Source organism: Mastigoproctus giganteus, chromosome 11 (genome assembly GCF_048544385.1).
Source record: "Mastigoproctus giganteus isolate SK-2022 chromosome 11, ASM4854438v1, whole genome shotgun sequence".
Lineage (NCBI taxonomy): Eukaryota > Metazoa > Arthropoda > Arachnida > Uropygi > Thelyphonidae > Mastigoproctus > Mastigoproctus giganteus.
This window is the reverse complement of record NC_143585.1, coordinates 113950551-113973012: the sequence shown is the minus strand read 5'-3', so window position 1 is coordinate 113973012 and position 22462 is coordinate 113950551. Positions and strand designations below refer to the sequence as shown.

At 39.0% G+C, this 22462-nt stretch overlaps 1 protein-coding gene across 2 annotated transcripts in view; it reads right to left on the bottom strand.

Moving 5' to 3' along the window:
- Gpat4 (Glycerol-3-phosphate acyltransferase 4) overlaps positions 1 to 20265 on the bottom strand; it is a 326719-nt gene extending 306454 nt beyond the window's left edge. For both annotated transcript variants that reach the window (XM_090384714.1, XM_090384715.1), the window contains exon 1: positions 19970 to 20265. In XM_090384714.1, the coding sequence (XP_090240840.1) occupies positions 19970 to 20116 (147 nt within the window). In that variant the 5' untranslated portion in view covers positions 20117 to 20265. The remainder of the gene's footprint in view (positions 1 to 19969) is intronic.
- Between the last annotated feature and the right edge of the window lie 2197 nt (positions 20266 to 22462).

Below are 22462 nucleotides of genomic sequence, written 5' to 3'. Positions count from 1 at the left end.
GTTATTGCTTTCGTAAAGGCGACTATGATGGTCTGAGACAGTATTTAAATTCTATAAAGTGGGACCAATTGATGATGTTACCAACAGCAAATTCAAAATGGGAAGCATTCAAAGAACTTATCTTGGAAGCTACTAGGCTTTACATACCAGCTAAGAAATATTGTTGAAGGTTTAGGCCTAAATGGATGTCAGATGAACTAATGAGACATATGGCAGAGAAGAAAAATGCATGCGATACATATAAATTAACACGCGACACAGAAGCCTAGGATAGATATAAGTTGTTCTGCAACCAAGTTACAAAGGAGGTTAGGCAGGCAAAGGCAGATAACGATAAATCTTTGGCAAAGGATGCAAAGAAAAACAGCAAAGAGTTCTTTACTTATGTAAATTCTAGAAGGAAGGGGATGAATCAGATTGGTCCACTTGATATCGATGGATCAACTGCTGATGATCCTGCTCAGGTAGCTAACAAACTAAATGAATATTTTGCATCGACATTCACACATGAGGAGTTATTCAGCGAGGGGAATGCCAGAGGTGTATTCAACTCTGGCAGTAAGCTAGATAATCTTGTAATAAGTGAGAGTAAAGTGGAGAAGAAACTGTTGAAGATAAACACAAGAACGCCACCTGGGGTGGATGGGATCTATCCAGTTATATTAAAGGAGGCAGCAAAGAAAGTAAGCAAACCCTTAGCCATAATTATGAGAGCTTCCTGGGACTCAGGGGAGGTACCCGTAGACTGGAGATGTGTGCAAATGTGACTCCAATTCACAAAAGAGGATCACAGGCTGACACAGGTAATTATAGACCTGTGAGTTTAACTTCTGTTCCAGGAAAATTAATGGAGGCACTGGTTAAAGAAGCACTGCAGGATCATCTAAACAAGACTTCAGTTATAGCTTGGACACAGCATGGTTTTGTTAAGGGGGAAGTCTTGCCCGACCAATTTGATTTGATACTATGATGCAGTCACAAAAGAACTGGATGCAGGGAATAACTTTTATATTATATACTTGGATCTTAGAAAGGCTTTTGATACTGTTGCACATGGAAGACTGCTGCACAAATTAGAGCAGTGTGGCATTGGAGGCAAATTGCTGCTATAGATAAAGGGGTGGTTGAGGGGGAGAAGGCAGAGAGTGGTAATCAATGGACACTCCTTATCGTGGAGTAATGTTATTAGTGGAGTCCCTCGGGGTACAGTGTTGGGTCCATTATTGTTTTCTGTATTTATAAATGATATTGATGATGGTATATCAAGCTGAATGTCCAAGTTTGCAGACAATACAAAGGTTGGCAGGGTTGTTAAGGACATTACTGAAGCTATGCTGCTGCAACAGGATCTGGAAAGGTTGAGCAGATGGGCTGAGAGGTGGCAAATGAAGTTTAACATTGACAAATGTAAAGTACTACATATGGGAAACAGCAACCCAAGAGCAGCGTACCAACTCTGTGGTACTACGCTGACCAGTTAGTTAGTTAGTTATTTGGTTTTTAGGAGCATTAGCAACTAAGGCCATATTGCTCCAGGATATGCGGTGGTCATTCCCTGACCTTTCTGCATTCTCCGTATTTGGTGGTGACGGGCTCGAACCCCGGTCTAATCAAGAAGCGTGTGCTACGCACTGCTGCTCCTTCCCACCTGGCTACGGAAGTGCCTACGCTGACCAGTGGTAGAGAATGAAAAGGACCTGGGGGTAATTGTGCATTCACATATAAAGTTCTCTGAGCAGTGCAGACAGGCTGCAAAAGTAGCTCATGGTGTCTTATCAATGATATACAGGAATTTTTCTGGCAGGGATAAGGAGGTGATTATTCCCTTGTATAAGGCAATGATCAGGCCACACCTTGAGTACTGTATACAGGTCTGGAGGCCTCACTTGAAGAAGGATATAGAGATGCTGGAACGAGTACAGAGAAGGGCAACAAGATTAGTGAATGGAACAAAGGGTTACTCTTACAAAGAAAGGCTTAAGTTTTGCAAATTACAGTGTCTGGAGACAAGATACCGGCGAGGTGATCTGATAGAGGTGTATAAAGCCCTGAATGGTTTGAGCATGCTGAATGCTGAAGGGATTGCTGCCTCTTGCTCAGAAGAATCACCTGAGAGGGCATAAATTCAAATTGAGGAAAGACAAATGTAGGATAGATGTGCGGAAATTTGCCTTTAGCCAGCGGGTAGTTGGTTGGTGGAACAGACTTCCATCTCTTGTTGTGGAAGTTGATAGCCTAAATAAATTTAAGGCTCAGCTGGACAGGTATTTCGAACGAACGGAGGGGTGAAGTGGAAGTTTTTTTTTTGGCTGATGCTGCATAAGCTTGCTTTCTTGCATCAGGGGCTCACATCTGGTGAGTATGGGCTTGGCACACCCACGGTCCTCAGCTGGATATCATCATTCTTCTTTTTCTTGGTGATTGCCATCTACTTCTCTCTCTCTCTCTCTCTCTCTCTCTCTCTCTCTCTCTCTCTCTCTCTCTCTCTCTCTCTCTCTCTCTCTCTCTCAGGGTAATTCAGAATTTTTTTTTTTTTTTTTTGGCTGGTGCAGCATAAGCCTCAGGCTTTCTTCCACCATATGGCTAATAATAATAAAATAATAATCATATGCCTCTACTAATGCTAAAAGTCATCCAGTAAATCCACGAAAATCTTGCTAGTGTGCAAGTGACCAATCCACAAGTTCCAGTCAATATCTGACATTATAAGTCATTCTGATTTACTGGCTCGCTCTATTTCTCTGCTGAATTGCTCATTATACTCATCAGATTCATTAGGCCTAACACACTCCAACTCTCATTTTCCCTTTCCAAGTGCTTCTGTCATACCACACTGACTCAACATTGCATTGTCCACCAATGTCAACTGGATGCACTTCCTTAGATTTTGTTTCTTAACTATCAGCATAATCCCTCCTCCCTTCCTGTCCCATCCATCCTTTCTGTACACATTGTACTCCCCAAATTCCAATTCTGCTCTACTTATATCCGTGTGGCACCACATCTCTGATATCCCAACAATATCCACTTTTGATGTCTTGACCAGCACTTCAAATTCATCAACTATACTCTTAGCATTGGTGTACATGCAATTATACATGCACCTATTCTTACTCATAGTTACCCTAACACAACCCATGTATTTACTTGTTCCGTGATGACACCCAGCAGCCCTTGAAATCCCCAGTACCTCACTTTCCGGGCTGCTGCATAAGCATCGCTTAAACCTCTGCCTGTGCCTCGATAGCATCAGCAAATATTCTTACACCCTTTCTGTTTAAGTGTATCCCATCCCTGCAGAAATAATTGCTCCTGTTAATAAGCACAGAACACACTGAGAAAAATTCTACCCCATCAGCCTAGCACAATCCCTCCAGGGTTGAACTGATTGACAAGGCTCTCATCATATACTCTCTCCTATCATGTCTGGGCAGAATTACAGACACTTTCAAATTTAACCCTAACTCAACTTTTTTTTTTTTTTTTTCCAGCATTAACCTGTACTTGTAAGTAAGTCCACAGATCTCCTAATGTCATTAGTGCCAACGTGTACAACAATATCACCCTTTGTGCCTTAAAAGATGATATCTGCTCTAAAAAGTTATCAGCTTTTCCCCCTGGCAGACATACACTGGTCCTATTCCACCTATCTTTTTGTACACTATATTTCCCATCTCCCTGACAATAGAGTCACCGACAATAACTAGCTCCTGGGAGACATTCTGCACTGAAGGTTGCCGCTGTGTTGCATAACGATAAAGTGCAAGCTCTGGCATTGATGTGGACAGCTGAGAGCTTGATGGATCCCCCAATTTAAGTCCTTCGAGGGCATCTACCCTGTCCTTCAAGCTATCATAAAGGCCCATAACGCTGAGTTGGCACCTAACTTCTTCACACTGCTCACATTGAGCACACATAAAGACATCCCCCTCAGCAACATCATGTCCCATCCCAGAAAGATCTGCAAACATTTCACAAGTGGCACTTTTTTTGGGCTGCGTTGCATTGGAGAATCGCCCCCTTTGATTCTCGCTCAAGTCACAGCACTACTTTGTGCACATTGCTTTGCTGCTCTAGTCTGGTGCATGATTTCCGTTTAAATACAATTTAATTGATTAACAGTGAAAACTAATAAGGTTAATAAATTTAATTGATTAATTTACTATACAATACTAAACTAATGCAGTAATGCTTATTGCGCTATATAGTTTTACATTATACCTTAGCTATCAAATTCGAGATATATGTTATGAAGTTACGCTATACCTTAACAATCACAATGCTAAATTAGTTATATCCTTAGCTAAATACAAAAGATATACCCAAAAAGTGATTAAAACCTTCAAATTTAAATTACAATTAAAACCCTACTATTCTTCTACACTACTGATTATGCTATGATATTCCAGCCAAAACACCAATATAATAGCGATAAGAGTAGAGTTGTAACTTACAAGGTCACTAGCTACATTTAAAAAATAATAATAAAATACGCCAACGAATACTACTATGCCTATTTAATCTATTCATAAAACACAAATTAATACATTAACTAATCAAAAAATACAACATATGTATGCCAAAAAGGTGGTTAAATCCTTCACAATACTTATTGCAATTTAAACCCAACTATTCTTCTGAGCTACTGGTTACGCTACAATATTCCAGCCAAAAACACCACTACGATAGTGGTAGGAGTAGCAAGTTATAACTTACAAAATCACTAGCTAAATTCAAAAAAATTATAAAAGAGAATGACTCCAGTGATCTAATGAATTAGATCACTATGGCAAAATGTATAACAATACAAAGTGAAAAAAGGCATAAAAAGGCAAGTTTTAAATATGGACGAAAATGTTTAATGATTTTAAATAACTAAAAACAGCTGAACACTGTCATTTCCACATAATATCTGAGGTATAAGGCTCGGTCAGATGACTAAAATCAATATAATATAAAGCATGTTTGTGTCTATAATGTGGACACTCAGATAAAATATGCTGTAAGGTTAAAAAGATACAACACCTTTTTAACCTTGTGCGTCTCATAGCTCACACACAGAGGAGCCATCAGCAGGAAAGAATGAGTAAATAACTGTGTCATATGCAGGGGCAAGCAAGCATAGCTTCCTCTCTGCAGTTCCTGCACAATGTTTTGATTACAGGCTTTATATGAGAGAACTTGTGACCTACCTGTGCCAAGATTGTTGTGGGAGAGCAATTTAGAGTATATTACTTAAGAGTATTACTTATTTAGAGTGTCTGTATATATGAGACTAACAGGCTATGCCTGTACTGAGGCTGTGGTGATCTGGCAGCAGTGTCTGCCATTTCATTACCCCTAGTCCCACTGGTGATTGGAAACCAGCAGAAAAAGATGTCAAAAGAACACTCAGAAAGAGAATGTAACATCTGCTGGATCCGGGGCAGCAATCGATGATAAGTATGCTACAATGACAATTACCAATGGTGTATACACAATACACTGTTGGTAATTGTGGGTTTTATTGTGGTCCAAAGCTAACTCTACTGCATTCAAAATCAGCTCATTGTATGTGCTGCATTCATGGGAAATCTTCTCAGATATAGAGTTATCTGGGAAGATGGCAGCAGATCTGACAGATTACTGACTTCGAGCCATCAATGAAGATAGGCAATGTCAGAGTATTTGACCAGTGGGCAGCAGAGTTGTTGATAGACAAAAGATGAGGTGGTGGTGGCCTTACCCAAATTTTTAGTAGGTAGAGAGAAATAAAGAGATATTGTATGAGCATGCTAAGGAGTTGCCTTGGTAGAAGTAGTTGCGTTGGTTTGTTTGTTTGTTATTTGGTTTTTAGGAGCATTAGCAACTAAGGCCATATTGCTCCGGGATATGCGGTGGTCATTCCCTGACCTTTCCGCATCCTTTGTATTTGTTGGTGACAGGCTCGAACCCCAGTCTAATCAAGAAGCGTGTGCTACACACTGCTGCTCCTTCCCACCTCGCTACGGAGGCGCCGTAGTTGCCTTGGTGAATAGGCAACATTGTCTACTATGATGTTAAGCTCTCTGAGCAGCTCTTGGACATAAATATCAAAGGGATGGGTGGCAGTCTAATAGGTGTGTGTGTGTGTGTGTGTGTGTGTGTGTGTGTGTGTGTGTGTGTGTGTGTGTGTGTGTGTGTGTGTGTGTTGTTTAGCTGTTTCTAGCCACTTTGCTACACATGGTGGCCTTAGTTTAGTATGTGTGCTGTCCACTGGTTAGCACACATACTAAACTAAATGTAATATTTCCAGCACCCATTGGAAAAAGCGCGAGTTCTATGGATGCAGCAGTCTCCTATAATCACGTACGGTGGTGAATACCACAAAGAATTTCGCATCCACTGGAGAGAGTGTAATAGCAATGAATGCTAGCAGTTCCCGTACCAAGGAGGCCCAAATCTGGGTATAAGCAGTTTAAAATCCCATCTCTGATAAAATGGAGACCAGCATACTAAAAAAAATAAAACCTATTCCCAAGGGACTAGCATATTTAAGAACAAAAAATAATAAATAATAATAAAATTAATAAACATATTATATTTGAAAAAAAAAAAAAATAATAAAATAAAATTAATGGCCAAAATATTATTACGTTTCAAAAAAATAATAATAAGTTAATTAGATAAAAGTGTTAAAATAATAAAATAATTATTTTAAAAAAGGAAATAAAATAAAAATAAAAAAATAATAAATAAAAAAATTTTAAAAAATAGCTTTGTTGAGGTGAGAAGTCAGCTCAGTAATCCACGTAGTCTGTTGAAAACCTATGCAGCAAATTCCTGTAGCGCTGAGAAGGCATTTTGATTTTCAATAAGATATCTTTCATTTCCAGGAGAGAAATTGTGCACCGTACTACATAATGTTTGTCTTAAATCTTGGTAAACTGGCAGAAGAATAAGACATGACTCCAGTCTAATATGTGTTATAGGATTTTCCCATTGTGGCTCAAAACCAGGCATCCAAGTGGGATGATCTGGCAGGGATTTCAGTATGAAAACATATTGTAGAGCCAACTGTTTCTGATAAAGCAATAACAATAGTTTTCTTCAGCACAAGCTCTGGACAGATGTTCAAAATGCTCAAGTGGCAATACAAACCATTTGACGGTGGATAGGATCCAGCCATCGGAGTATACTGCATCTAGTAGATGCATATACTGGAACCTGTAATCTAATTTGGATTGGTGCATGATAGAGGTGCAATAAAGTCCACTGGTCAGCACACCAAGAACTGAAAGAGACTGCATGAAGGATATTCAAGCCTCTCGCACGTAGCTGACAGATATGTTACAGAAAGGTCACTCTTTTCTAACAAATACAAGTCTTGGGTATAACATTTTGTCTAAGTCTCAGTTCGGGTTCAGGGTGAAAGTTACATTTGCGACAAAAAAGTATGCAAACTGTCTTTTGCAGTGAGAACCTGAAGCCATTATTCACTACCCATGAGTTAAGCCACTCATTGGCATGTTGCAGGATTGTGAAAATATGCTGAAATCATCAACACAGAGGGCACAGTTTATAATTGGAGGACTCTGTTCTGCGATGGAGTTCATTCATTTTGATGGAAAGCAGCATAACACTTAATACTAATCCTGGGGTACTCCCTCTTGGAGGAGGGACCAAAAGAAGGTAGATCCTACACGAATTTGGAAAGAATGATGGGATAAAAAGTTTTTAATTAGGCTGGGAGATGACCTCTAAGGCTGATGCTATAAATGTCTTTTAAAATTCCAAATCTCGAAGTTGCATTACATGCTTTTTCCATATCGAAGAACACTGACACCAAGAGTTCTCATTTTAAAAAGCATCTCAGATGGATGTTTCCAACCTAATTAAATGGTCTGACATGGATCTGTTCCTTTGAAAACTGCACTGAATTCTGGAGAGAAGCCCATTTTCCTCCAAATACCATATAAGGAAGCATTGACCATTCATTCCAGGATTTTGTAGAGATAGTTAGTCAGAACAATACGTAGGTAGTTTGTTGGGACTCTGGGATCCTTTCCTGGCTTAATAAAAGGCAAGCATGATTGTCTTATGCCATGAATCCAGAAACTGTTCCTCCAGATAGATTCTATCATACAGAAAGAGCAGTTGCAGTTGTTCCATGGATTTTGATGAGAAATGGTTGACCATTTCATAATGGATTAGATCTGATACAACAGCACTTGCTTTGGTTAAAGTTGTTTTTAACTCTTCTATGGCAAAAGGCCTACTGTAGGTAGCACGTAATAAGTAGTGCAGAGGAATAGTAGGGTTTTAATTGTGATAAATAAGTAGCTTGAAGATTCTAATCACTTGCTGGACATATCTTTTTTGTGTTTAGTTAAGGAATTTAATTATTAGCAAGGATATACACCGATGAGCCAAAACATTATGACCAGCAAGTCGTTATGCAAATCAAAGCAACTGCAGGTGAACTCGACACATGCACGGGTCAGGACATGGTATAAAAAACACCTGATACTGAGCTCCATTAATCAGTGTTACTCTTGTTCTTCAGATGGGAAATGCAGCAAGTTTGACAAAGGCCAAATTGTAATGACCAGACGACTGGGTCAGAGCACATCCAAAACGGCACGGCTGGTGGAATGCTCACAGTCAGCCGTGGTTAGTACCTACTGAAAGTGGTCTGAGGAGGGGAAACCACAAACCGCCAGCAAGGTGTTGGACGACCACGGCTCAGCGATGGTTGAGGTGAGCGAAGGCTCTCCCAGGTGGTACGTGGCAACAGAAGGGCGACTGTGGCACAACTCACAGGTAATTGGAATGCTAGTGACGGGAGTAATGTGTCACAACACACAGTACATCAAACCCTGCTGAAAATTGGGCTGCCTAGCCTCAGGCTGCTCCGAGTGCCCATGCTAACCACGGTTCACAGGTGACAGTGCCTACAATGGGCACGTGAGCATCAAAACTGGACCTTGAGTGACTGGAAGAAGGTAGTCTGGTCCAATGAATCGTGTTTCCTGTTGCATCTTGTGGATGGCAGAGTACGTGTGCATTGTTTACCTGGGGAAATGATGATGCCCGGATGCACTGTAAGACGAAAACAAGCCGGTGGCAGCAGTATCATGCTTTGGGTGATGTTCTGCTGGGATACCCTGGGTCCAGTCATCCATGTGCCAGGCACTCTGACGTCTACACCTACCTAAACATCATTGCTGACCAGGTACACTCTTTCGTGGCAACGGTCTTCCCCTCTGGTGGTGCTATCTTTCAGCAGGATAATGCTCCATGCATTTGCTCGTAATGCCATATTGCTCCAATTTGTACAGCAGTCTTTTATGTGCAACAGTATTAAAAGCCTTCCTGATGTGATATATAAGTACATGATGTCAAAATTATTTTTTGCATCCTAACACAGCCCATGTATTCATTTGTTCCATGATGTCTTACAGCAGTGCCTGAAATCCCAGACACCTTGCTTTCCAGGCTGCTTCATGTACCAATAGTAGCAACAAAAGAATCACTTTCACCTCTGCCTGCAGCTCTATTTAAACTATTAGTCTCTGTATCCACCCAAGCTAGCAGTTTTCCGACCCATCTATCACTACCGCTATAGCATCAGCAAATATTTTTGCACCCCTTCTATTCAAGTGTAGCCCATCTTTGTGAAAACAGTCCCTCCTGTCAACAAGCATAGACCATCCTGAGAAAAATTTTACCCAACAAGCCTTGCACATTCTCTCCAGGGCTGAATTGATTGACAAGGCTCTCAAAATATACTCCCTCCTATCGTGTCTAGGCAGAATTGTCCACACTGAAATTCAATCCTATCTTTTTTGCCAGCATTGCCCTGTACTTGTTAAGTAAATTCTCATATCTCTTACTTTTAATATCATTAATGCCAACGTGTACAACAATATCCCTTTTGTGCCCTTAAAAGATATCTGCTCTACAGCGTCTCTACCTTTGCTCAGGTATACTCTGGTCCTATTCCACCTGTCTTTGCACAACATATTTCTCATTTTCCTGACAGTAGTCAGTGACAATAACTGGCTCCTGTGGGTCCAGTGCATTCTGCTTTGAAGATTGCCACTCTGTTATCTGATACATACGGGTGAGCTCTGGCATTGAATTGGGAAGCTTGAGAACTTGATTGACCCCCCCTCCCATTTTAATTCCATCGAGGCATCTACCCTACTCTTCAAACTGTCATAAATGTCCATGTGGTGGTGCCTAATTTCTTTGCATCTCTGCACCTAGTACACACAAACACATCCTCCTTGCCATGTTGGTATCAGAGGCAATGATTGGCTGATGCAGCAGCAAAATCAGCAACTCCACAAACTCACATCCGCTTGTCAGTCCCCTATACAGACTGCAAGCAACTGATCTACAAAAAATTATGCGTGCGTTGGCAAGAATCTTGGAATGGGTGCCCTACCAACAAGCTGAATAAAATTAAGCCTGTAATAATGCTTTGGCATTCTAGTCAGTGCAGGTTTCGACGGGAGGAAGTAATTCTTGTTCGGCTATGCATGGGACATTCTCACCTGACGAATTCGTATTTGCTGAGGGCTGATGATAATCCTGTGTGTAGACATTGTAAAGCAAATTTAACTATCCGTCATATTTTAGTTGAATGCACATATTTTTATAATGAACACCGTTTGTGTTTTAACCATCTGTCTTAGCCTTATACACTCAGGCAGATTTTATCCGACGATGACAATGTGTCAGATGAATTCAGGTTTTTACAACTGATTAATCTATATAGTTTTATTTAGATTGCTCTGTTTAATATATTATAAATGTTTTATGCCCTATTTTTGTTTATAATATATTAACTAGATGTTATTTTATATTATTACATATTTATATTTTATTACCTTGGACTTGGTGCACAATAGCCTTAGATGCTGATGCGCCATTAAACTCCCAATAACCAAACAACCAATCAACATCCTCCTTGACTAGATCATATCCTGTTTCAGGAAGGTCTGCAAACATTTCACAAGTTACACATTTTTATAGATTGTGATGAGTTGGAGAATCGCCTCCTTTGATTCTCCCCCAAAACCATAGCACTATTTTGAGCTGTAGTTTTTGCTGCTATTTTTTACCTGTTACTTTGCTGCTCCAGTCTGGTTATGATTTCCATTTAAATATAATTTCATTGATTAACAAGAAAATTAATAAGATTATTTGGCAATACCACACTAAGCTAATAGATTCCTAAAATACAGCGATATGTATTATGCTATCTAGTTTTACTTTACACCTTACACTATCATGTTCGAGATATACGTTATGCTATACTGTAATGATTGCAATGTTAAATTAGTTATACCAATGAGCCAAAACATTATGACCACCTACCTAATATGATGTTGGTCCTCCACATGCAGCCAAAACAGCTCGTACCTAGTGAGGCACGGACACTACAAGATTTCTAAATGTGTCTTTTCCTATCTGGTATCACACGTAACCAACAGATCCTTTAACTCCCGTAAGGTCCATGGTTGAGATGCCGCAGATCGGAGTTGCTGTTCTAACACAAACCACAGATGCTCGATGGGATTGATGTCTGGGGAATTTGGAGGCCAGGGCAATACCTGGAAGTCTTCCTCATGTTCCGCAAACTAGTCTCGAAATAGCAGTGAATACAGGAGCAGGCATATGGAAAAAGGTGTCAACTCCCATATTTAGAAGAAAGAAGTAATTGTCAGTGGGCATATACTCTATGACACGTAAAAGGTAAACTGAACCATTATCAACCCACTGCAGGATGGAAGCTTCTTCAATGATTCATGCTGAGGGAAATGGACCATAATCTGCCTCGCTAGTCCAGTGTGGGTTGGCAAATTGACAGTATTTAGCAGTCAGGGACTTGAACGCCAGTCTACTCAGAGCATGTGCTACTACACTCCCACCCCTGACCACACAGCTACAGAGGCCTACATTTATTTATACATACCCTTCCATTAATGTTGGCAATACCCAACAGTGCTATGTCCATTGAAATTGCCGAGGAGTAAAACTGGGGTGGGCAGCTGCACAATGAAATCAACAAAGTCTGTCTGGGAGATGTGAGATGTCAGTTGCAAGTGGCAAATAAATCAAACAGATGCTTAATAGAAACCTCTACCGTAAGGCAAATTGTTACCACTTCTATGTTGGAGTAAAGTGGCACAAGTTGAAATGGGACCCAGCTGCCCACAAGGATTGCAACTCCTCCATGGGCCCATCCATCCTCAGTTCTGTCCTTATATACAATAATTGTATTATGAAAGAAAAGGTTTTTCATTTGCCTTCAAATGTCTCATACAGGTAAATGCAAACTGGCTCATGTTTTTGTAGGAGGGCTTTGATATCATAAGTATTTTGCCAGAATCAACAATTCCACTGTAGGCTTGGATTTATCTTTTTTAGGGACATGTGGACACTGTCCATTTCTTCCTCTGCAAAAAGTTCCAACACTGAATCATCTTATACCTCCTTCACCTACCTTGACATCCATTTTGTCTTGTGAACTTGTGGTACTTCAAGTTTTTAATCTTTTCTCTAGAAATCACTTTTACTACTAGTGGAGCATTAGGAAGTACGGATTTGAGAGTAGCAGCTGATTGATCCTTCTGTGTGGATTTTTGTAAACTTAACATGTAAAGTGCGATGGGAGTGAATGACTCATCAGGTGGGATAATCATTTCTGTTTGAGTTCCAATGGAACATTTCTCTGCTACCTTCTGAGCATAAGTAGGTTTGTTTGTTAAAGGCTTCACTGTTTTTCTTGCCTCCTAATATGATATGTTCAGCTCTGCCTTGTCTTATTTCTTTTTCTTCTTTCCACCTCTAGCATACACATGAGAATGCAGGATGCTCTCCTAAGCAGTTTATGCAGGTTTTGTAGCTGAACATTATGTAATTTCATGGTCCTCTGCAGCACATTAGCATTAGTAGAGGCATACGATGCAAGAAAGCAAGCTTATGCAGCATCAGCCAAAAAAAAAAAAAAAAACGCTCCCACATTGAGCACATGCAAGGGCTCCACAACAATACAATAAAGGGAGACCACAACAGAATTATGTGTGAGTCTGTATTTCTGGCACTTAAAGCACCTTACAGGATTTGGGACACACTGGACATTCAATACAGCCAGCTTTGATCTCATTAGATGTTGGCGAATTGAAGATGAGGATGATATAAGTTTTTTTTTATATAAAAAAGGGCACTGTTCAACGTTTAAACCAAAATAAAAAGAATGAATGACCTTGGTAGCAGAGAGGGAAATGCATAGGATTATCAATTTTCGTTGGACCCTGAATCCTACAGTATATATAAATTAATCTAACATAGTTACTCAAGCAGTTATTACATCACAAGGCAGATCATGAAAATTATCCTTAGCTAAAATCCTGCAGTGGCAAGGAATTTTTTGCTTAGGTTAGCAGTAAAAGGAAAGAACTATATCAATCCACCTTTTTTATCAGTGGTAATTTTACTCATTGCTGATAAGCTGAATAAATATTTTTCATTCACATGTGAAGTTTATAAACTTGAAGGTACCAACAGATTAGCCAATGCTAACTGATAATGAAGATGTTTGACAGTTGAAAAGGAACCAGAATCAAAATCATTTCAGTTGAAAGAACAATGCACCAAGATCACTCAAGTAATAAATAGTTTTTAAGTGAACTCCTTTCAACATTTAATAAATTTTTAAAATCACTTTTTGAATGTATAAATCTGAAATACGTTAAGGGCTTCAGCGCCTCAGGCTGCGAGAGATTTAGACAACATACAAGTTAGTGCAAAAGCATCATATTAGTACGCAGCTAAACTTTGAATTAGCAAAAATATGCAAAGGCGGCATTGTTTAAGTTATATCTCATATTGTGAACACCTTCAAAACGAGCTGCCATGATATTGCACTACTTCAAGTAAGTAACACTTCACCAAAGGAGAAGACTGTTGTTACTTATTCTCAGCAGATACCACCACCAAGACAGCACCGTTTCAGGGCTATTTGGCCCTTCTGGGTGGTGGTATCAGCTGAGAATAAGTAGCAACAGTCTTCTCCTTTGGTGAAGTGTTACTTATTCGAAGCAGTGCAATATCATGGCAACTCGTTCTGAAGGTATTCACAATATGAGATATAACTTAAACGATGCCGCCTTTGCATATTTTTGCAAATTCAGAGTTTAGCTTTGTACTAATATGATGCTTTTGCAATAACTTGTACGTTGAATGTATAAATTTATTGAAAACAAAGCCTCTATAAAATATATTGTATAAAAAATATTCTGGTCAAGACATCAAAGGCAGATATTGTTGGGATATCACACAGATAAATAGTGCAAAATTGGAATTTGGGGAATACAATGTGTACAGAAAAGATAGACAGAATAAAAAGGGAGGAGAGGTTATGCTGCTAATTAAGAAAAACAAAATCTAAGGAAGTGCATCCAGTTGACACAGATGGTCATTGCAATGTCAGTTTGGCGTGCCATAAGCTCTGGGAAATCAAAAAAGAGTAGTAGTGTGTTATAGGCCTAATGACTCTGATGAGCATAACGAACAACTGTAGAGAGAAATAGTGGACCAGTAAATCAAATTGTCTTATAATGGGGGATTTTAACTTCCCATTGACAGGAAGTTGTTTGTTGGTCACTCGAACACTAGCAATGCTTTTGTGGATTTATAGGACGATTGTTTTCTACAGCAGCATGTTCTACATAGGCAACTAGAGGAAGTAATACTCGATCTAATTATCAGCAGTGATTCTTTATGCATTAAGAATCTGCAGCTAAAGGAACAACATGGACCACAATGTACTGATCTTGGATTTACTTAAAGATGTAACTACCATCAGAGGTAAAGGGAAGGGATTTTGCTTTCGTAAAGGGGACTATGATGGTCTGAGCCAGTTTTAAACAGTGGGACCAACTGATGATGTTACCAACAGCAAATTTTAAATGAGACTCATTCAAGGAAGTAATCTTGGAAGCTACTAGGCTTTTGATAGCAACTAAGAAATACTGTTCAAGGTTTAGGCCTACATCGATGGCAGAGGAACTAATGATGCCAGAAAAGAAAAATGCGTGTGATGCATATAAATTCTCAGTGACAGAGAAGACTATGGTACATATAAGCTAGTCTGTAATCATGTCACAAAGGAGGTTAGGCAAGTGAAAGCAGATTATGAGAAATTAGCTGTTGGAGTGGGATTTATTGGCACAAGGGCTGCTATGACCATATTGCGCCTGAGAAATTAGCATTAGTAGAGGCATATGATGCAAGAAAGCAAACTTATGCAGCATCAGCCAGAAAAAAAAAAAAAAAATACCCTCCCATTTCACCCCTCCATTAGTTCCAAATGCCTGTCCAGCCTTAAATTTATTTAGGCTATCAACTTCCACAACAAAAGATGGAAGTCTGTTCCACCATTCAACTACCAGCTGGCTAAAGGAAAATTTCCGCATGCCTATTCTACAACTGACTTTCCTCGATTTGAATCTATGCCCCCTCAGGTTCTTAATCTCAGCAAGAGGAAGAAACCCATCAGCATTCAGCTTGTTCAACCCATTCAAGACCTTATGCATCTCAATCAGATCACCTTGCAGGTGTCTACTCTCCAGATCCTGCAATTTGCACCTTTCTTGGTAGGATTTTGATTGATTTGGTAGTTGTTGGCGCATCGGCTTCTGTGGCCATATTGCACCTCCCAAGGTTTTTGCAGTACTTTGATCCAAGCCCGAGGCGGGAATCGAACCCGCGACCTTTGGGTTGCCGGGCAGGTACTTTACCCACTCGGCTAGCCCGGTCGGCTTCTTGGTAGGAGAACCCCTTTGTTCCCCTCACCAATCTTGTTGCCCTTCTTTGTATTTGTTCTAGCAACTCTACACTCTTCCTAAAATACAGGCTCCAGACCTGTACACAATACTCTAGGTATGGCCTGACCACTGCCTTGTATAACAGGATAATCACCTCCCTATCCCAGCTAGCAAAATTCCTATATATCATTGACCTGCCCTGGCAGCCCGTGTGCACTTCTCAGTGAACTTCATATTGACTGCACAATTACCCCCAGGTGTTTTTCACTTTCCACCTCCCTGAGTATAGTACCACACAGCTGGTATGTTTCTCTTCGGTTATTGCTACCCATATGCAGTACGTTGCATTTGTCAGATGCTAATGGCAGAACATAACACTGGATTGTCACCATGTTTATGCTTTTTAAGTGCAGTTAATAAAATAGCAATCTTAATTGCTCTATTTCTTATTTAGCCTCATTATTTCTGTATTAAATATATTAAAACTAAAACTTTCCAGATAATGGAAAAATTTAAATAACGGCACCCTGAATCCCCTAAGGTGCCATAGTCTGAAAGTCTACTGTATTTTGCTGGATCGAAATGTTTTAGTAGTGGGCCTACAATTTTAAGAAATTGTAGTGAAGAAATTGTTTTTGTCATCAACGAAACTCTGGTTGGGCTGACTATCAAATTCATTTGTGAAAATCCCCATTCACATTCACTTGATGAAATTGGTATCATACTCAGAGCGTTCATCAAATGTTTCAATTCTTTTGAATCAGTCTTATCAATTAGGTATCTCTGAAATCCATGAATTGTATCTCTTTCATTTAACTGTAACGTAATTGACAATTTTCTAACTTCATTCTCACCAAATGCCAACATTTAATGTTTAGAAGGTTTAATATCTTCGTTGTCCTCATTTTCCTTCTCTCGTCGTCAGGGGCAGCTCTTCCATAGGCACTGCAGCACCCCCAGCTATTTAAATCTAAATAAGGAAATTTTGTGAAGAACAATGCAACACAATGAACATTTTTATTAACAGGACCCGCATATAGTATGCACATCCTATTTCCAGTAATCATTTCAATAATAAACGAATAAAAACACGAAACTGTTTCCAACTTTGAAGTTTAATTAACCGTAGGCCTCACTGAATTCTGACAATTTCATTAGTTTGTAACTAAGCAATAGTAATATTATAATATAGCTCTTGAAATAAAAAAAAAATAATAAAAATTTGAAAACAAAATGATTTAACTAGAAGTAATGAGGCTGCCAAGCTTATTGAGGTGCTTTGCCTTTAGGATATAAGTAAACCAAAAATTCTTCCTCATATATACATACAGCTGAAAATGGAACAATTTTATTATTTTTTCAAAGGGCAATAGATACTCTTATTTCAACCAAAAAAAAAGCTCATTAGGGAGATTTAACTCATAATTAGCTGACAAACATAAATTTTCCTTTAAAGTATTTTATAAATTAGAAGAGACCCAAAATAACAGTAAGAACTGAAGTACAAAAAAGTAAGGAAGACACTGCTACCAAATTCTTATTGTGAATGCCTAGATTTTCACAAATAACGTTAAGAAATAAAAGACTACAAATTTATTTATACATTAGGTTCCGACTCCAAGTACAGAACCACTAAGCTCATTGGGATTAACTTAAAAATAATTATTATATATGGTTTAAATAGAAATCCACTAAAAATCTCAGAGCATGATAGCTAACTGTCAAACACTTGTTCCATAATTTAGTAGCAATTAGACTGCAGCTCCACATAAAACCTATTTCTCAAGTAATTCACTGTAAAACACTCACTCAAGGGAGTCAGTATTTGTATTAGTAATGGCCACATGGTGCAAGAAAGCCTATAACTTATGCTGCACCAACCAAAAAAAAAAAAAAAAAAAACCTGAATAAAACAATGATTAAAAAAACCTAATAATTAATAAAAGAAAAGGAAATTAAACCTATCACCCTATTCGTTTCCTTCACCCAAAGGTACTATCCAGATGCCCTTTGAATTTCCCCAAACTGTCATCCTCTACCACCCATGTAGGCAATTTATTACAGAAATTTATAATGGAATCACTCGCCGGCTAAAATAAAACTTTCTGCAGTCCAATCTAAACATCTCCCCACGTAACTTGAATTTATGTCCTCTAGTTCTAGCATCATTCATAATCTTGAAATTTTCGCCTCATTCATTTTACTGATAACTCTCACAGCCTTAAACACCTCAATCAAATCTCCTCTAAGGTGTCTAGTTCCCAAACTCTGAAACCCACATATTCTAAGTCTTTCTTCATAAGGACGCCCTTTTGCCGATCTCACCAGGCGAGTTACCCTTCCCGTCTTTGCACCCTTTCAAGAAGCTCGATGTCTTTCTTTAGGTGCGGTCTCCATACTTGAACAGTATTCCAAGTGTAGTCTAATAAAAGCCTTATATTATGGGATTATCACGTCCCTATCTCTACTTGCAAAAGTTCGATAGATCATCAATAGGACCCCCCTTGGCCTTCCTTGAAACCTGTTTAAAATGTTCAGAGAATTTCATGTCTAACCATATCGTAACGCCAAAGTCCCTTTCCTCCAGTACTGGGCTTAGTTGAATCCCACCAAGTGAATAAGTTATTTTGGGATTACTGTTTCCCAGGTGTAATACCTTACACTTTGTTGGATTAAAGCATAGCTGCCATCTTTCTGACCATTCTTGAAGTCTATCTATGTCTCTCTGAAGAAGCTCAGCTTGACGGTGATCATTAACTACTTAACCAATTTTAACATCATCTGCAAATTTAGACATCACTCCCTCTATCCCTTCATCCATGTTGTTCATGAAAATTAAAAACAACAGTGGTCCTAATACTGATCCTTGGGAAACCCCACTTCTTACATCAACCCAATTTGAGGAATAGCCATTTATCACAACCCTTTGCCTCCTGCCTGAAGCCATCCTGATATCCATCTAAGGATAGGTATTTGGAACGTGTTAGGGGTGAAATGGGAGCGGGTTTTTTTGGGTTTTTTTTTTTTTTTTTGGCTGATGCTGCATAAACTTGCTTTCTTGCATCATATGCCTCTACTAATGCTAATGCTAAATAATGTGGATTGATTTTTTTTTTTTACTGCAGCGTAATCATGAAAGCTTCAATTCCCCAGAATGCTTTTAGCTAACCCCTTAAATGCTTTAACCTTCCTCTTTTGAAAACTTTCAGACCAAGTCTGTTATAAACCCAACTTCAACATGTAATTTATCATTGCTGCCAAAACATTTCACCTTGTTTTTGTTGCCAAATATTAAATTATGGTTATTAATATTTTTTAGTTATGGTAGTGCCCGATCTCAAACTAAACTAATATGGAAATGCTCAATGAATTCCCCCTATTCCATGCATGCACTAGCTATTTTATCTAATATCAGTTAATTGGGCAATACCCGAGAACACAATTTCTTTTTTAATCTCGAACTGTGGTTATGCTTTCATTCTTTGTTAGAGCCATGGGATCCAAACAAGGAAATAAGCTCCTTCCCCAAACACAAAAACTCGTGTTGATTTCATCGCCCATCAAACATAAATAGGTTTATATTAATTTCATTATCATCTTTCTCTAAAAACATAAAACGGGTTTCTGTTCATTTTGATGCTTCCGAGTGCTGCAGCAGCTTGCATTCAGTCGTTTCGTGTTAATGCCCTATTACTGTTGATAGTTCAGCTCACTTAAAATATTGCACATAGGTCTTTAAAACTTAGAATAAACAAAATTCTAAACATGCAAAATTTGTTGTATTAACTCTTCCAGTGGCGTGTCATCACCAGCTTGAGACCTAGTACGGCGTTTCTTCATGTATTAACTTTTTCCCCTTTTGATATTCGTGCAATTGCACCACCCGGAATTCAGGATGATTAACCACTGACCTCCTCTCTCATTTCAAAAATGCGATTATTGTCATAAGAAGAGGCAACAGGAAGTCTGGACATCACTTCGATATCAAGTGTACCCTATATACCTACTGTCGTGAGCCTCGCTGAACCATCGTTATATTGAACAGCAATGTATTATTTTTATACATCAGAAATATAGAAAATATAATAATAATGCGAATACAAGTGCGAGACATCGAAAAGTATTTACTATGATTTAAAAAATAAAAAAAAATTAAGATAATACGTTACCTCAAATATTTTGAGCAAGATTTCTACATACTTCTTTCGTAATCCAATTGAGAGTCCAAAAATGGCAAGAAACAGAAGTCCGAAAAAAAGTAGTAATAAAGTACGAACAACAAAACCAGTAAAGAAATAAAACGGGAAAGATAACATGTCCTATAAATACACGGTAATACAACTTGCTCTCACATAACCTGCTCAAAATAAGCGCACAGCTTCTTCCCTCGTCTTTAGCTCATTGAATAAACACGTGATAACGTTATGATGATGATATTTTATTATAACAGTACTCATTTATTTATTTGGAGGTTCAAAAATGCAATGCAACATAACTTTAACAGCGCCAATCAAAAGAAAAAGGTTCGTGCTGATAAATTCTTAAAAAAAAAAAAAAAAGACTTCAATAGCACAAATCTACACGTTATCACACATAGTATTTCGTAATGCAGAAACAGTGTAGCTGCCTTCTCACAGTGAGGATGGATGATCGGTGTTCGATTTCAACCACTAACCGAAATTCGAAGTTCAGTTACTTCTTGTCATTGACGGCAGCAGGATTCATGAGACACACCTCTCATTCAACAACAGACGAGGGCATTGAGTATTCCCCAAACCGAGTTTTTCGCCCAGCAATTCATTTCAAATATACCGATCACCTTTTATAATAGAAGATAAAAAGAAAGACAAAAAAAAAAATTTTAAAACAAACAGTATATTCCGAGATGCTGTTCAATCTGCATCTACTCTTTGAACAACTCCAATAATTAATAATATTACTGTTTACCTTATTGTTTCTACAATAACATCGATTCTGTTGTAAATGATAGTAATAACAGTATGCTACTGCAATTGTATCTTTAAAAGTTAGGCAGATGGGCTGAGAAGTGACAACTGAAGTTTAACATTCACAAGTGCAAAGTATTGCATGTGGCCAGAAGTAACCCCAGAGAAACTTTCCAAATGTGTGGTACCACACTAAGGTTCGTAGAGAATGAAAAAGACCTGGTGAAAATGAAGTTTTCGGTGCAGTGCAGACAGGCTGCCAGAGAAGAACCCGGAGTCTTGTCAAGGATATACGGCAATTTTGCTATTATGGATAATGAGGTGATTATCCCTTTGTATAAGGCAATGGTGAGGCCACAACTTAAATACTGCATACAGGGATGGATACCCAATTTTAAGAAGAATGTACAGCTCCTGGAACGAGTACAGAAAAGGCCAACGAGATTGGTGAGAAGAACAATGGGATAGGCAAGAAAGGGTCTGCAAATTCCAGCGGCTGGAGACTACGCACACGCAAGGTGACCTGATTGAGGTATATAAGGCCTTCAATGGTTTGAGCAAGCTCATTGCTGATGATATTCTGCCCCTTCACCGTTCTCAGTTTACTCACTTAAGGGGACATAAATTCGATTTGATGAAAGACTGTTGTAGAACAGACGATTTGCGTACTGTATTTCCAAGAAGGTAATTGATTACTGGAACAAATTGTCGTTGTCGTTCCATCTGTTTGTCGAAATTGGCTTAAATAAATTCAAGGAAGAACTGAACAAACTTTTAGAGTGAACAGATGTGTGAAATGGGATTTTTTTTTTTTTTTTTTGCTAATGCTGTATAAGCTTCTTTTCTTTCGTATGCGTCTACGACTGCTAATGCTTAAGCTAATCGCAAAGTAGTCAGGGTCGATGGCACTCGAAGCTGCTTACAGCGCTTCAAGCAGAAGCAGACTGGGTGAAAAATTCTTACCGGAGAAAACTTGTAGCAGCGTCATACTAGTGAATGAGGCCATACTGTTTATGGCCAAAATCATTACAGCCTCCTGTCCACCAGGGTTTCCCCGATAAGTCTTATGGCGAGTCCGCCTCTGACTTCAATGTGTGTTTATAGTCCTAAAGGAATATTTCTCTTTCTCCAGTGACAAAACTACTACACCATCAGTTTTGTCACTCCGGTGGAAGGAGTCCCGGCAGTTGGTTTAACATAGTTCTTAAGGAGCACGACGAGAACGCTCATAATTCTTGTGGAGAAATGACTCGGGATGACACAAATATTGCCCCAGGTTCGCCTCCGCACGGAATTGAAGAAGGCTAAGGAACCCAATGGATGATTTTATATGGTTGCTAAAGATCACGTGGAAGCCCTTCAGAAGCCTGATTGGGTACCCAGAATTTATAGTTTCGCTACAGCGGAAAAGTGAGAGATTTTATATTTCATTTTCAAGGGAGCTAAGACTTTCTACACTGGTGTGCAAAATTTAAGGACCAACACTATTTCTAAAGGTTACAATCACAAAATCTTTGCTTAAGGTACTCTTTAATGAGGATAGTAGATTCAGTTTCAGCAGAGATTCTGGAAGTCAGCTAATCTGGCGAGAGGTTGGTACACGGTATCACCCCGCAAATTTCATTGAATGGGATCGATATGGCTGTCGAGGTGTTCTCGTGTAGGGAGGCGTTATCTTGGATGGACGTACACAACTCCAGATACTGGAAGGCGGCA